The sequence below is a fragment of the Panicum hallii genome, chromosome 7 (assembly GCF_002211085.1).
Source record: "Panicum hallii strain FIL2 chromosome 7, PHallii_v3.1, whole genome shotgun sequence".
NCBI classification, from domain to species: Eukaryota; Viridiplantae; Streptophyta; class Magnoliopsida; order Poales; family Poaceae; genus Panicum; species Panicum hallii.
In genome coordinates, this window is record NC_038048.1 from 36,513,679 (window position 1) to 36,529,045 (window position 15,367).

The window sequence follows — 15,367 nt, forward strand, 5'->3', positions numbered from 1 at the left end:
TTCGTTTATCCCTTGTCCTCAATAAGATATGAATTTGGAGAAAATTAGTTGGGAACTAGAAACTAGGTGATCACAAGATCTCCAATTCGATCAGTGCATACAGGGGAGAGGGGGGAATTTAGGTGCTCCATTGGTTTGAAGGGAGGGGGACAGGGGGAGGGAGGCTTGAGCTTGCTAGATTCACCCCACAACTAGAATCTAAGAGCAGGTACAATAAGTCCTAGTCAGCTGGCTATAAGTCTTATTTTATTATATTTATGCTGAGGTGGAGAAGAGAAGAGAGAAGAGAGAGAAGGAGCTGGCTGTAGGATAGTAGCCAGCTCATAACTGGCTATAGCACAAATTTCCAGACTGAGGTGAGAGAATGAGAGTATGCAAGTGGGTCTAATATTAATTACACAACACTCTTTTAGCCAACATAATAGTCAATCTATTATATTTGTTGACTACAATATTAATTTTAGATGACATAGCAAACTTTTGTAGTCGGCAGCGGGCTAAACTATTGTTCTTGCTCTAACAAGTAGGGCTACATGATAATCAACTTCATAAATTGTATTTAAATTGAGTGTTTGACCTTTCCGACATAGAGAGATGGATAAATGACAAAAATTATCCCCACCATAGTTATAAGGACTTAACAGGGCAACGTCTGGTTCAAATGCCGAATCATCGGTTCAACAGATTCAAATATAATATAATGAGATGTATATATAAATCACAAATGCATCTATGGCTCAATGGCCATGATCCCATCCAACGGATAGGTCTAGCCTTTTCTTTTTACGTATTATTTCCTTTGTTCCCCTCTTCTTCCTATTTTCACATAGGTTTACCTCCATAAAAATGTGGTTTTGCTGGTTTTAAACGATTCGCTTGCATCTAGTCTTTTACTCGAAAAAGGCAAAGAGGGCAGGGTGTCTATTACACGGTTGCCAATAGAGAAAGGTGGGTTCTTTTTCATCTCAACAAGCAAAGAATCACCATGGTTCACATAAACTTCAATTTGGCATGAAGAACTTATTACTTAACATATTTTATAGACATATATTAACTTACTTTAAAGAACTCAAATATCCATGCAATACCGTGCATTAAAAAAAGTATTGCGAGTACGGGGTTGTAATAATTAAACCAGCTGCTTTTGTCCGCCAAATCTCCTTTCTGTTACTGTCAAACCTTCTTGCCATTAGTTAACTAGTATTCTAGATGATCACACCGCCACTTCCATATTCCTTTTACGCCAACTGTTGAGTCCTAGCCTTTAATCTATTCTTTGAGACGTCGAAGTTGGCCTACGGCGTTTTGCAATCCGTCCATTTTTTTTTGGAAAGGATCTATCCGTCCAATTTTCAATCTCCCCATCGACTTAGACAATTGGCCTGCTGGACTCATCCGCTTTCTCTCTCTTGAGCTGATCAGTCATCATCAGCCCGTCAAACACCTCGCGCAAACCACTCCTTCCTCTCTGCATTAGCAGGCAGAATGCTTTCATCGGTCAGGACAATTCAGCAGTACCGGTAGTCTGGCAGTACAAACAGTTTTTTTTTAATAACACGGTACAAACGGTTGTAGCTTTGTCACCACCACCAACAACAAGGTCCGCCTCCGGGACGGCGCCTCATCTGGCCGGCGGGTAACGGGGTTCGGCACGGCACCCCGAGTCGTTGGAGCCCCATTTGTCGTGGCCTCCCACGCCTGCCTGTACTGTTCGCTAACCTTTCCCTGGGCTCTGGCCTCTGGCTGTGGCTGTTGGCCCGTGTCAGCAGCCTCCGCTTCCGCTACCCAGGTGCTGCGACTGCGACCCCGACAAGAGGCCGACACGTGCAGCGGCTTTTTGGCTCCGACCACTGTGGCATACTGGCATGGGGACTTGCTGCGCGTCCGACACGATTCAGGACGGTGGCAGATATCTACGCCAGGGGCCAGGCCTGCCGCTACACTAGCTGGCCGGGAGGCCAGTTGGACCCTCTGAAAATTTCTCCTCGACTCCCCCACCCGCAGCCGTCACATCTGACATGCGCCATCTCCTACTGGCGACACCCTTTCTTTCTTTCTTTTTTCGCCTTTCGTGGAAGTCAAGACTCTGGAGCGTCAGCCACCCGCTCTAGAAGAAGAAAAACTAATGGATGCGTACGACATACCAAAGTAACCGTCAGAATCCGTTACGGATAAAGGCCCTGTTTAGTTTCCACCCTGTAAACGAAAAAAACTGTAAACGTAAAATTTTTAAAAGAATCTTGGTAATTTGAAGTACTAAATGAAGTCTATTTATAAAACTTTTTGCATGGATGAGCTGTAAATCGCGAGACGAATCTAATAAGCCTGCTTAATCTACTATTTGCAACAGTGATGCTACAGTAACCATCCGCTAATTATTGCTTAATTATAAATTAATTAGCATCATTAGATTCGTCTCGCGATTTACAACCCATCCATGTAAAAGGTTTTATAAATAGATTTTATTTAGTACTTCAAATTGGTAAGATTCCTTTGCAAGGCGCAAAGTAAACTGCCGTCCGACGGGACAGAGAATGATAGCCAGAACAAACTATGCTGCGTTCTCGCGTACCCAGCAAAGCAACGGCTAGCGTGTGCTGGTGCTAGACCGCTGAATTTTTCTCCGGGCGCTCCTGCATGCCACGACTCGCGACTCCGAGAGCTGGAAGAAACCCTCCCAATGGCAGAGAAGTTTCTGCGGAAAACGTCCATCCATTCGATCGCCCTGTCACGGTTCACGCGACACTTTTCTGAATTTGCTTTTGGTTGACGCGCGCGCGCGCAAGTCAGACGCTCGGATCGGACCGTGGAGAAGCAAACTCATGCTACAGTAGCTAGCCATGGTTGACTTGACGGGGCTGCCTTGCCGCGCACTCCAGCCTCCCCAGGCAGCAGCAATAAAGAACGCCTGGAGCTGGTGGGTGATCCGGCGATGGAAGGAAGCAGCAGTAGGGAAAGGAGGAGATCAAACTGCAAACCGAATGGTCGGTTCGGGCTTCAGGGAACGGTCGCGTCCGCCGCCTCCCAAGAAATCATCAAGGACGGCAGGGGAACCGTGTCCCGTCGCGTCACCGGGGACCTGGCAGCAGCCAGTGGCATGCCGCCGGCTACAGCGACCTGGCCCCCAACCTCTCTACGCCGGAGGATTGTGTAATAGGTACCCCGCAGGCTGATTCGATCGTATCCCTTTAAAAAACAAAACCAGATGTTCGTATCCTTTTTCTTATGTGATCAGATTCGCATCCTTTTTGTTCTCTGCCTGCAAAAGAACACCTTTTTCTTATGTGATCAGATTCGCATCCATTTTGTTCTCTGCCTGCAAAAGAACACGTCGGGGAAATGTAGTGTGTGAGGGCGGTGCTAACTGAGAAGCAGCGTTTCTAACTTGTTGCTGACTGCCAAGCAAACGATTGTTTTTCCCCCTCCCTTTCCTGTTGCTGCTACCGTGACACTGATAGCTCGCGTGACGTCAGATTCAGTTGCCTCTACTCACTCGTGAGCCAATCACCGACTTGCCTCAGCGAGCAGGACTCGCAACCAGTATGTCCTTCAGCCCTCCTCCCTGCTCGCCAGCTAACTGCAACGCTGACAGGCACGCAGGTCGTCGACCTCCTCCTCTCCAGGCCACGATCCGGATCCGGGCCTGGGCGATCGAGCAACACTTTCAGGCCTGTCAGCCGAAGCGCGCGGTGACGCACCACCGAAATTAGTGAGCGCGCGATTCCATCGCGGGAGATCGAGTCAATAAATGCATCGAGTGAGATCGGCTCGATGCAAGTTTGGGGAACAAAAGGGGGCAACACACACACACGTAACTTTGGCTGTATCACATAAAGAAAATCTAACCATTCAGAGAATCTAGCCACTCAGAAGTATTAAATAAAATCTAATTATAAAACTAATTACAGAATTTCTGAGCTAATTTGCGAGACGAATCTAGTAATCCATAGTTGGAGGATAGTTATTGTAGCAAATCATAGATTAATTAGACTTATTAAATTCGTCTCGCGAATTAACATCCATATATGCAAAATATTTTGTAAACAAATTTTATTTAATACTATTAAATGACAAGATGCTAGAATTGTAGTGGGCTTGGCCCATTAACTAATTCAGAAATTCTAATAAATCTCAAAGACCCATATACAAGAGGAAGTGGTACAAATTTAATCCCACCTTTCTAGTGAAGGAGTGAGATGATCAATATATGGAGGTTGTCTCCACTCCTTCAAGCTATGTGATGTAGGAGGGAAGATAAAATACGACACGCGCGCACGCCACGCCTCACCAGGCGGGGCGAAGGGCGCGGGCACGCCCACTCACCCTAAACCCCTAAGTCACTAAGAATTAAAACTGCAAAAGGAAGCCTAAACCCTAAATCTAATCGGTTTAGATCCCGATCGCGAGGTCGGTTTGACTTCCCTATATATATGACTCATCGGCCTCCACCAAACACACACCAAAATCTAGGGTTTTGCGTCTTCTCGTTGTTGCGCCGCCACCGTAGTCTTCTCCATGCCGAGCGCCGGCGGGCATTGGCGAACAAGAGAGCAGGAACGAGAGCAGATCTCCAGAACTCTTTGCCTTTGGGATCCTGCACCGGGAGAGGGCGAATAAGACTTTTGGGAAGCGCTTTTGTGCGACCGCTCAAGATCTTCACCACGGCGCGTCTTCCACCTAACTCCGTCACCTCACGGGCCAACCGCCTTCGTCGTCTCCAGCAGTGGCGGTTCGTCGTTGTCAATCCTCCGGTCAAGGATCAGTACGTCTTCTGTGATCTGATTTATTCCTTAACCGTATATTTATTCACCGTGTATTTTAATAAGTTTCTGACTATACTGTTTATGCTGACTAGTATACTAGACTTATGCATGCTAGTTCCTATGTTCATCATAATTTATTTTATACGAAATTTAATATTACATCTACCTATATTCTCAACACAAGATTCTTTTTTATGTTCGAGATCAAACGGGGCGTAGCCGGATTGGATGAACATAATTTATTTTATACGAATTTAATATTACATCTACCTATATTCTCAACACAAGATTCTTTCTTATGTCCGAGATCAAATTCGGATCGCATTCCGATTTCAGATTCAGACAGGGTTTGCCGGTGGGCCGCAGGCTGATAAAAGCCTCTTCCATTGCATTCCATTCAATGGCTAGACGCCTATACACCGGTAAGATAAGACAGGCACGGGTTGCCAACCGACCGCGCCAGATCGGAGTACCACCTGGCAGCTGCTTGGGCGGCCCGGCCGGCGACTGCGCGAAGGAGAAAGCATGGATGCCCCGTCAGTCGATCACACGTGTTCTCCTGGGGGTGGTGGAGGCGAGGAGAGCTCACAAACAGTGGAGGTCTGGAGGAGGATGGGCAGGGCAGATGCCTGATGGCCATGGCGAGAGAAGATGGCCCCAGGACAAGGAGATGGCGGTGTTTCGAGGGCGCAGGCGAGGGCCTGGGGGAACAGGGGGCTGGGCCCGGGCGCGATACGTGCGTGGAGCTCCCAGCTGTGACACCGCACCACGCGTCCACGCTGTCGATGGCTCCATGCTGACGGCGGCACGGCGCTCGTGTGTTGGATGCTGACATGGAAACTCCACTAATGCTAGATTGCTAGTGTAGCCGGATTATTGGGTGGACGTCGCTGCCTGAAAGATAGGCCGCGAAGGCCAAAATGGCACTCGCCTTCCTTTCCGATGTCACGGGCTGCTAGCTAGCTAGGCCTAGTGTCACGGCTTGCATCACACGTGATGAGAAAAAATGGTGATCGGATAGCTACGCTGGTGGTTTCTTGGATTCTATCTCTTCCCTGAGATGCTGGCAAGAGACCTACCTACTCATCCCCGTGGCTGCGTATTTGACTCTGTATATTCTCCGGATGTGCGTATGTGACCACTACGTGTCATGTAGCAGGTACTAGCAGTAGCAGGTACCGGTAAACGTTGTTGGCAACGAAGATCAGCCGTCGTTGTGTGCGGACCGTGACCCAAAAGTAAGGAAGGGGCTAATTGCCAATAGCTGTTTACTAGAAGTCTATCAGCTAGAATACTCCTGGTGCTTTTTCATTGATAGATCATCGTATCTTCAGAATTTTCATCAGGTAAGAGGGAGCCGGAACCCAGTTTCGCCTCCACTGGATTCCGCTCCTGGTTGTGTGTACGCCGCCGTTCGAGAATGAAGGTCAGAACACACGTCTGCATCGCAGACGGCATCGGCCGTCGGTCGTCCATCAGCCGAACTCAAGACCCGTGTTTTTTTCAGGACAGGTGTGATCGCTCGCAAAGAAGAGTGGCAGATCAGGTGTGAACTCCATGGTGCGCGCATCTGGCGATCATCCCCGCATGCGTTTGCGGCCTCGTCATGGACATCCGCAGGCCGCCGTCGCCGCGCGCGCACGGCCGGCGGCTCGATCGGGACGGGAAGGAATTAAGCCGGCACGTCAAAGTTTCCAGAAGCAGATTGCCACGGAAGAAGGCAGCCGGCTGCGGATAGGCTGAATTTCTTCCGTTCTAGATGCGGGACAGTTTGTCACCGCCATGCTGGAGAGAGAGACGCACGTTTCCGGCCAGGGCATCGAGATTCAGAGGTTACTACGCCGTCTGGAGGCTCTTCGGTCTGTGTCTGTCCCCATCATCCAGCAAGATAAGAGTCTTTCGCATGTCAGGTTCGTTGCAAGTTGCGCGCGTCCTGTGCAGGTGCAGCCAGTCAGCCACCGACTGCTCACGAGCAACCGACGCAGTTGACGCTGGTCAAACTCAAAACATGCACTAGTAGGTACGATGGATGCAAGGCCCAAAACTATGGTGGGTAGCAATACTGGGCCCTTTTCCATCTTAGCCCACGGGCCTTAGTTCCGGGTATCACATGACGTACCACCGCCCCAGTATTTGTTCAGCTGCTGCGCCCGCTCCACGTCTGATAAATTCCTACAACCACTTTTGCACAGCTGATGTCACCCTACTGTACTCTGTAGCGAGCGGCTACGACCACGTGCTCCCAAATGACAAACATGAGACATCTTCGAATCTTTTATATAGTTTTGTTATAATGCATCTAGGTGCATTTTGCATGGAGAATGCACCCATTCTCTTAGTTGCAATTGTGACAGTTTTAGTTGCAACCGGATTGTGTCCTGTTACAATCGGATCGGTTTAAGTTGCAACCGGATACCTATTTCCATGGATGGCGTAATTAACTACTGTTGGGTGATTTAGTTGGGTGATTTAGGGAACTCGAGTTCACGTTACGGCCTAGATATATAGGTTACGAGAACACATAGACAGTGTTTAGTATGCACGTGCATGCCTGCATACATGTTACGAGAATATTAAAACGAGAGCGCGTACACACGTGGAACTTATTCCTGCAAGCTACGGTAGTGACATAACATATATGGTAGTGCATGGATCGGTTTCGATTAAGTGCGTTTGCTAATTGAGTTAAAAATGCCATAGCTACTAATATAGTTATTATTTACTATAGTGTGTAGCACAGTACCATCACCATGGGCTTTTGTTGCACGTCTAAGAATGTCCATGCTAATTGCTGTGTATACAATAAGATGCTTCAGAGCTAAAAGAATTGTATAGTACGCGTGCAAGGTTTTCCGAGGAATCAGTTACTGTAGAGAAGTCAAATTTACAATAAAATAGTTACAAGAATTCAAATAGCTTAATATATAATTATAACAGAGAGTTACCACAATTTGACATCAAGTTCGAGGTGTTAATTAGAATAGAGTTACCACAATTTGATATTAAATTGTTCTAAGAAACCAAATACTATATGCGCGGTTACCATAATTTTGTGTCAATCCGTTCCATGTAACCAGCTACTACGGTGACGAGTCAAATTGAACATGAAATAGTTACAAGAATTCAAATGGCTCGGGAAGATAATTTGGACGTGGAGTTATTACCACAATTTATTTTCTGCGAGCAAGTGAAAAAATATTGGAACTTTTTGCGCAAAGTGTATAGTAATTCAGTAACAAATAATTTATTTTCAAACACTATACACATCTTTTGCACTACAATAACATCGGACGTTGTTGGATCAGATCGAATCAAATCCTCATCTCCATCAGATCGAGACATAACAATCAGTAAATCTATTGGCAGATAAATCTGTAAAATTGAAACTGGAATTTGAATTACGAGAGACATAACTCATGATAAGTAACTAACATGAATCCATCAATTTACTACTATGCCAACCTAGTTTCGACATAATTCAAAACTTTAGTTTCATGCAACTTAACACCCAGATCAGATAAGGCAACCACAACTCTAACTGGTGAAATCACCATAATTAAATGTAGTAGTAAACTATATGGTAGATTTACCAATATGAAGGGTTAATGAAAGCCTAGTAAAATTACAAGAATTACGTACAACTAAATTATGAGATTATATGAAAATAATTAGTAAATGGTATGATATATTTACAATAATGCATAGTACCTGAAGACCATGGAATCTCGCAAAAATATGTATCATCATTTGTAGAATACAATCCAGGGAAAAAGATTAGGAAAATTGTGCTCTTTGCATATAAGAACCTACATTAAAAGCAATATCATTTAAAAGTTTTCTTTGGCGTAACTAAAAGAATGTGATAAATCGATAGAATCAAACAATTAGAGCTGTACACTGCAGTCAAATTTATACGACATGGATGCAACAACAAAAGGACCAATTCCTTCCGGGAAATCAAACCAATGGAAAATCACTAAAATAAATATATGTACAGTAAGGAAGAATCTAATCCAAAGAGAAACGGCTGCTAATCCAAGGGGAACCAGGTTGATATTGAATTAGTATGATGTTGAAGGCTCGTCTGCGGCCGAATCTCTGGCCGGCGGTGGAACAATTCCGAGCGAATGAAATAGGCTGACGAAACTGAGCGCGCACGAGTAGAAAAGAAGACTTGTGTCCGGCCATGGCCGCATTGGTGACGGTGCAGGAATCGATGACGGCGTAGATGCGCAAGTTCTGACGGTCGCAACTGCGGCACCTCCACGCTAATTATCCATTTGCTTGAGATGCGGCCGGACAATGACGAGCCAAATCGCATTTGCTTGAGATGTAGCGGTAGGTAATCGCGCTAATTATCCATAAGGAAACCAAAACAATCTGCAAACGAATTGCCATGCGGCGGCTCACCTGAATACCGTTTTCCCTGCACGCAACGCTACCTTCCTGGCACAGTAGCATCGAGCGGGCAACCTCCAGACGGTTGGAGCGGCGGAGGCTGGGCTGGGATAGTTTGTGGCGTCGAGGCCGGTCATTCCGGCGGACCTGAATGCGGCATATGCGGCGGCGGCTGCACAAGCTGTCGATGGGGATTGGGGAATGGGGGCGCGCTCCTGCCGTGGTAGGAATTAGCGCCACCAGCTTTGCATCATCGGAAGCCGCCACTAACGACGACGGACGGGTCTCGGGTCGCCTCAACCCGAATGGCCGGCCCATGAATATGACTTCAACGGATCCGGCCGTCTCCGGCGACCAAGCAGCAGCACTGCAGTCTGCTCTCTTCGCGCTGGCGCTGTTCATGTGCCCAGAAGCCCAGAAGGCTCATCTACCACCTCAGACCTCAAGGCAAAGCCTCCATTGCTACCTCAAATCTTCAGTACCCTGTGTGGCGGATCCGTCTCCGTCTGATCCAACCCTCCACAAAACGTTAAACGTGTGCCCTACCGGCCCCGGTCCTGGCAATGCAGGGCAGCGGCATTCGTGACTCACCTGCGCGCCAACACCACCTCACCAAAACAACAGGAAGCAACGCGTGCTGCCGTCGCGCATCTCCTCGTACTAATCGCCCGCAGCCGCAGGTACGGTGGTCTACAAATAGCGGGGCCGCGGCGGGATCGACGACGCCCTGCTCTCTCTCGATCGTGCCGGTAGAGAGCCGTACGTCGCGGACGCGCACGCGGCTAGCATCGCACGATGTCGAGCGCCGAGGCCGCTGCGGGGGACCGGGACGACGACGAGGTCGTCCACGACTTCGCCCCGCTCCTCGTGGTGTACAAGAGCGGCCGCCTCGAGCGGCCCATCGCCATGCCGCCTGTCCCGCCAGGTCTCGACGCCGTCACAGGCGTCGCGTCCAGGGACGTGGCACTCTCCCCGCACTCCTTCGCGCGCCTCTACCTCCCGCCCGCCGCCACCGACGAGAACTCGAGGAAGCTCCCCGTGGTCGTCTACTTCCACGGCGGCGGCTTCGTGATCGGGTCGGCCGCGTCCGCCGCGTACCACCGCTGCCTCAACGACCTCGCCGCGGCCTGCCCCGCCGTCGCCGTCTCCGTGGACTACCGCCTCGCGCCGGAGCACCCGCTCCCCGCCGCGTACGAGGACTCCCTCGCGGCCCTCGAGTGGGCGCTCTCCGCCTCTGACCCGTGGCTCGCGGCGCACGGCGACCCCTCCCGCATGTTCCTGGCCGGGGACAGCGCGGGCGCCAACATCTGCCACCACCTCGCCATGCACCTGGGCATCCGGGGCGCCGGCCTCAGGGGCGTCGTGCTGATCCACCCGTGGTTCTGGGGCAGGGAGCCCGTCGGCGGGGAGCCCTGGGGCCCCGCGAAGATGCAGAAGGGCCTGTGGGAGTTCGTGTGCCCCGGCGCGGTGGGCGGCGAGGACGACCCCCGGATGAACCCGATGGCGCCGGGCGCGCCGGGGCTGGAGGGCCTGGCGTGTGGGAAGGTGATGGTGTGCGTGGCCGAGGGGGACGTCCTGCGGTGGCGCGGGAGGCTGTACGCGGAGGCGGCGGCGCGGGCGAGGGGCGCCGAGCCGCGCGTGGAGCTGTTCGAGTCGGAGGGGGTCGGCCACGTCTTCTACCTGCTGGAGCCCGCGGCGGAGAAGGCCAGGGAGCTGCTGGACAGGATCGCGGCGTTCGTCAGTACGGAGTGAGCGAGCAGGAAGGCCGTGGGCACTCGAGTGGGATACAGTATTTCTGTAATTCTGTTCACAAATTGGCACAGTATTAGCAACAGTATTTTATGATTGACTAACAAGTACGTTGCTACATGAAATCATATAAATATATTAATTAGTATATAAAATATATATATTATATGATATAGATATCTTATAATAACACATAATAGTTGTTGAAAATTTTAATCTTTTTATTTTACTGCCACGCGCTAATTCTAAATAATTTCGAACCCTTAACATACAGTCATCCGGATTTTGATTAGAACTCCGATTGATGGATCAAGTAATTATTATTTGCTTTAATAATAATAGAGATATAGATAGAGAAGAGATAAAGGTACAAAATGATATTTTTTCACAATAAAGGTAACTGACAGAGATGCTAGCGAATAGTGATTTAATACGGATTGCTAAATTTAATATTAATGCAGTTGTTCAAAGAAAATCAAAATTTATTATGTATTTGCTGAGTGAGATGCATGCTCATCAGCGGGTTGACAGTTGACACTAAACCTGAGATAAACGGAACCTACGAGTGACGGTCGACATTCATGGCTCACCAGCCCCACGACACCCGACCACTCACCCGGCACATGCGTCGCCATGCAGCACCCATCTCTCCTCTCAATGGCGTCTCCAAGTAACGGACACACTGACTGAAGCTTGAGACCAGGAAGCCAACAACGGACAGCTCCGACGAGCAGTCACCCTTGCACACAAATGCCGGGCGCCGCGGTTGCCGTGGGAAGCGACGGCGACGACGAGGTCGTCCACGACTTCTCCCCGCTCCTCGTGGTCTACAGGAGCGGCCGCCTCGAGCGGCCCCTCATCGTGCCGCCCGTGCCGCCCGGCCGCGACGCCGCCACGGGCGTCGAGTCCAAGGACGTGCCCCTCTCCCCCTCCTCCTTCGTGCGGCTGTACCTCCCGCCCGCCGCCGACAGCGCGGGCGACAAGAAGGCCAATAAGCTCCCCGTGGTCGTCTACTTCCACGGCGGTGGGTTCGTGATCGGGTCGGCGGCCTCCTGCGTGTACCACCGCTTCCTCAACGACCTCGCCGCCGCCAGCCCCGCCGTCGCCGTCTCCGTCGACTACCGCGTGGCCCCGGAGCACGCGCTCCCCGCCGCGTACGAGGACTCCCTCGCGGCCCTCGAGTGGGTGCTCTCCGCCGCCGACCCGTGGCTCGCGGCGCACGGCGACCTCGCCCGCGTGTTCCTGGCCGGCGACAGCTCCGGCGGCAGCATCTGCCACCACCTCGCCATGCACCCGGACGTCACCCGCCGGGGCCGCCTGAAGGGCGTCGTGCTGCTGCTGCTGCTGATCCACCCGTGGTTCTGGGGCAAGGAGCCCATCAGCGGGGAGGAGGAGCATAGGAGACGCCCCAGGAAGCGCGGGGAGGCAGGAAGCACCTGTGGGAGTTGGTGTGCCCCGGCGCGGCCGACGGCGTGGACGACCCCCGGATGAACCCGACGGCGCCCGGCGCGCCGGCGCTGGAGGGCCTGGCGTGCGAGAGGGCGATGGTGTGCGTGGCCGAGGGGAACCACCTGCGGTGGCGCGGGGTGGCATACGCGCAGGACGGCCAGCGGTGGAGATGTTCGAGTCGGAGGGGGTTTGGCCACGTGTTCTATCTGCTGGATCCCGAGATGGAGGAGGCGAAGCGGCTGCTCGGCAGGATCGCGGCGTTCGTTCGTGCGAAATGAGCGAGCTGGGCCGGGAAGATGCTGCGTGCACGGACGCCGCGGCTAGACGGCTAGTCGCACGTGCTATAAATAATATTTTTGAAATACCACGTGGCTATAGCTAGCTGACCAGCGGTACATGGTACATGTACATGATGTGCTACGTACGTTAACGTTAATAGAAACGGCACGTACGGTGTGTGCTGGTAGTCTTTTTTTTTTCACCCGTGTGATCCAGTGAATCATTTGCCACGACACGATACGTCTGGTCCGGCACTTGAATGTACTCGTGCGTAGACGTGTCGCGCGTCGTGGTGCCACGGTGAATTGAATCCGCATGGCGTGGCTGGCTGGCTGCCTCTCGCGGTGCGGCGTGTCTCCTTTGTGGTCGGCCGGTCGACGGGCTTCCAGCAGGTGGCCTGCCGACTGCCGACTCGATCGCCGGTCTGCACGCACCGCTCCACCGGATGGGCGCCGGCCATTGAATGCGGCCAGAACTCACTGCCCTGTGGAGTGTGGCCAGAACTCACTGCCCAGCCGGTTCGGTCAGGATGACTGCAAACGAGGCGGCCAGTTTCGCTGGATGAACCGCGCAAATCGACGACGAGACGGGCAATTTCGCCGCGCGCGGGCCGGGCTGAAAGTGTGAAAGTAAGATTGACGGCGGACCAGTTACACCAGTTAACTGGACCAGGAGGCCCAGCACTAGCGTGTGGCCCAACTTTTCAGAATAGAAGATTAAAAAGAAAAAAAATACCACACGCATGTGCTACAGCGATCCCGTGTGTGAGGTGGCAAGGTGTGGGTGGGGCAGCTGGGCACGGACTGGCGAGCCGTGAGGGGCGGAACAGGACACGGCGATCCAGAGAGGCCGGAGACAAACTGCGTCGCACACGCCATTGTCTTGCAGGCTGTCACCGAACCTGAGAACGATACCACCACCTGCCGCGGCGCGCGCACCGACTCGAGAACCGAGACAGCCGGCATCGCCCCCGTCCGGGATCCTGTCACTGGCTGTCTGCAGTGCAGGCTCGGAACCAGGAGCCCAAGCCGTCGTGCCTGCACGCAGGATCCGCATAGGCTAGCACGTTCGCAGGCCGCGCGCGAACCTCGGACCGAAACGATCCCTAGATCTGACGACGACCAGCTCCGGATCGCGCACGTCGCCCGACACCGCCCCGGTGCACCGGTCGCCGTCCTCGATCGAGACGTGGTGCGTGGACGCCCTCTCCTCCAGCTCCTGCCGGGCGGCTGCAGCTGGGAGCCGGTCAACCGCTCTCGACCCAGCTCGTCCCGTCAGCCAGCCTCGTCGCCGCTCCTCTCCAGCGGGGCGCGCGGCAGGGCTCACGAGCCGTGATCGGCCACGGAACCGGGGCCTGCCTGGATCCCGAGGTGGTTGCGCGCGCAGCCGGCGACCGCGACGCGCTCCGTGGCCGCGCTCCCGGTTGGTGGACGCGCGGGTGCAGGACCCGGGCCGGCGAGGCTCGGCACCCAGCGGTTGGTCCAAAACGCTGCGAGGAACGGGGGGGAAAGTGGCCGTGGACCAGCGAAGTTTCCGACAGGTGGGGTGCGGGTGCGACCGTGCGAGAAGCCTTCGCATAAAAGTCAAGCAACACGGGCGGGCGCGAGAAGCAAAGCGCACGTTTGGTTTGCTTGTTCCACCCATCGGCCATGGGGGGCGCTGTCGTGAGCTCGCTCGATGCGAAAGCGCGGCCCGCCCACGATCGCCCAAGCTCCCTTTTTCTTCTCTCTGGCTGCTGATCCAGTATAATGGAAGACCGCGTCCGGGAGGGGAAAGGCAACTTCTAGGCTCTAACTTTCCAAGGGGTAACACAAGGTGATTGAACATTCATAGTTCTCATCAGGGTCCATCAGTCTTTCCATGTTTACTTGATCATTTCTTGAGGTCACTAGGAAAGAGTAAAAGTTTGCGCGCCAATGAAATTTCCGATGTGGCACTTATACAATATTTGGACTTGGTGTATATATGTCGTGTTATAATTAACACCTGTTTGCTGATAATAATTCGTCAAATTGGTCGGTCAATGCTGCACCACTAAACATAGCTTCTGTTCAATAATGAACCTTCTTGGTCTTGTTGCCTAAATAAAGTCATATATAGATGTACTCTTCTTTGGCTGCATGCATTCATAAATTCACAGACAAGAATAATGAGTTTTCTTTGTTGAAAAAATATACTAGCTAGTGTTGTTTAAAAAGCATAACGAGAGGTATCAACTGAGACGTAACACATAACTTATTATGACATGTGCCTCCGAATCAAGTGTTTATGTGCTTCTACTTCTAAAATAGAGTAATTCAACCTCCGCAGTAGGATGTTGTGGTGATTATGCTAACTTTTGTGCTTTAAATTTTATACAAAAATGCTACTAGAAGCGCAGGAAAGTACACCAGCAATTTCAAGGCCAATTACTATACAAACACACGAACAAGAGAGCACAAAAGGCTAGATAAATGTGTACACTTCAACTTAAAAAATGACAACCTGGATAAGGGTTTCTTAGAAATAAGGTATATAAAATGCAGGGTTCTAGTAGAAATGGTATAATAAAATGGATTCATTATGCATGAGAAACATGATATGTAGATCAATAAAAAGAGAGGCTGATGCGATAAATATCACCATGCCACTGATTGAGTGTAACATACAATACTTATGACCTTAACCATGGAATTTGAATACTCAATTTGAAAAATAACAATCCGGATAAGAGTTTAGTAGAAGGTTGA

At 51.3% G+C, this 15,367-nt stretch overlaps 1 protein-coding gene and 1 pseudogene across 1 annotated transcript; both read left to right on the top strand.

The window, feature by feature from the left end:
* Window positions 1-9,956: 9,956 nt before the first annotated feature.
* On the top strand, window positions 9,957-10,913 carry LOC112901182 (probable carboxylesterase 13). The gene has a single exon (XM_025970035.1). It carries the CDS (start codon window positions 9,957-9,959, stop codon window positions 10,911-10,913), a length of 957 nt encoding a protein of 318 aa, XP_025825820.1.
* A 747-nt stretch (window positions 10,914-11,660) lies between these two features.
* Window positions 11,661-12,637, top strand: LOC112900720 (annotated as a pseudogene).
* Window positions 12,638-15,367: the final 2,730 nt, after the last annotated feature.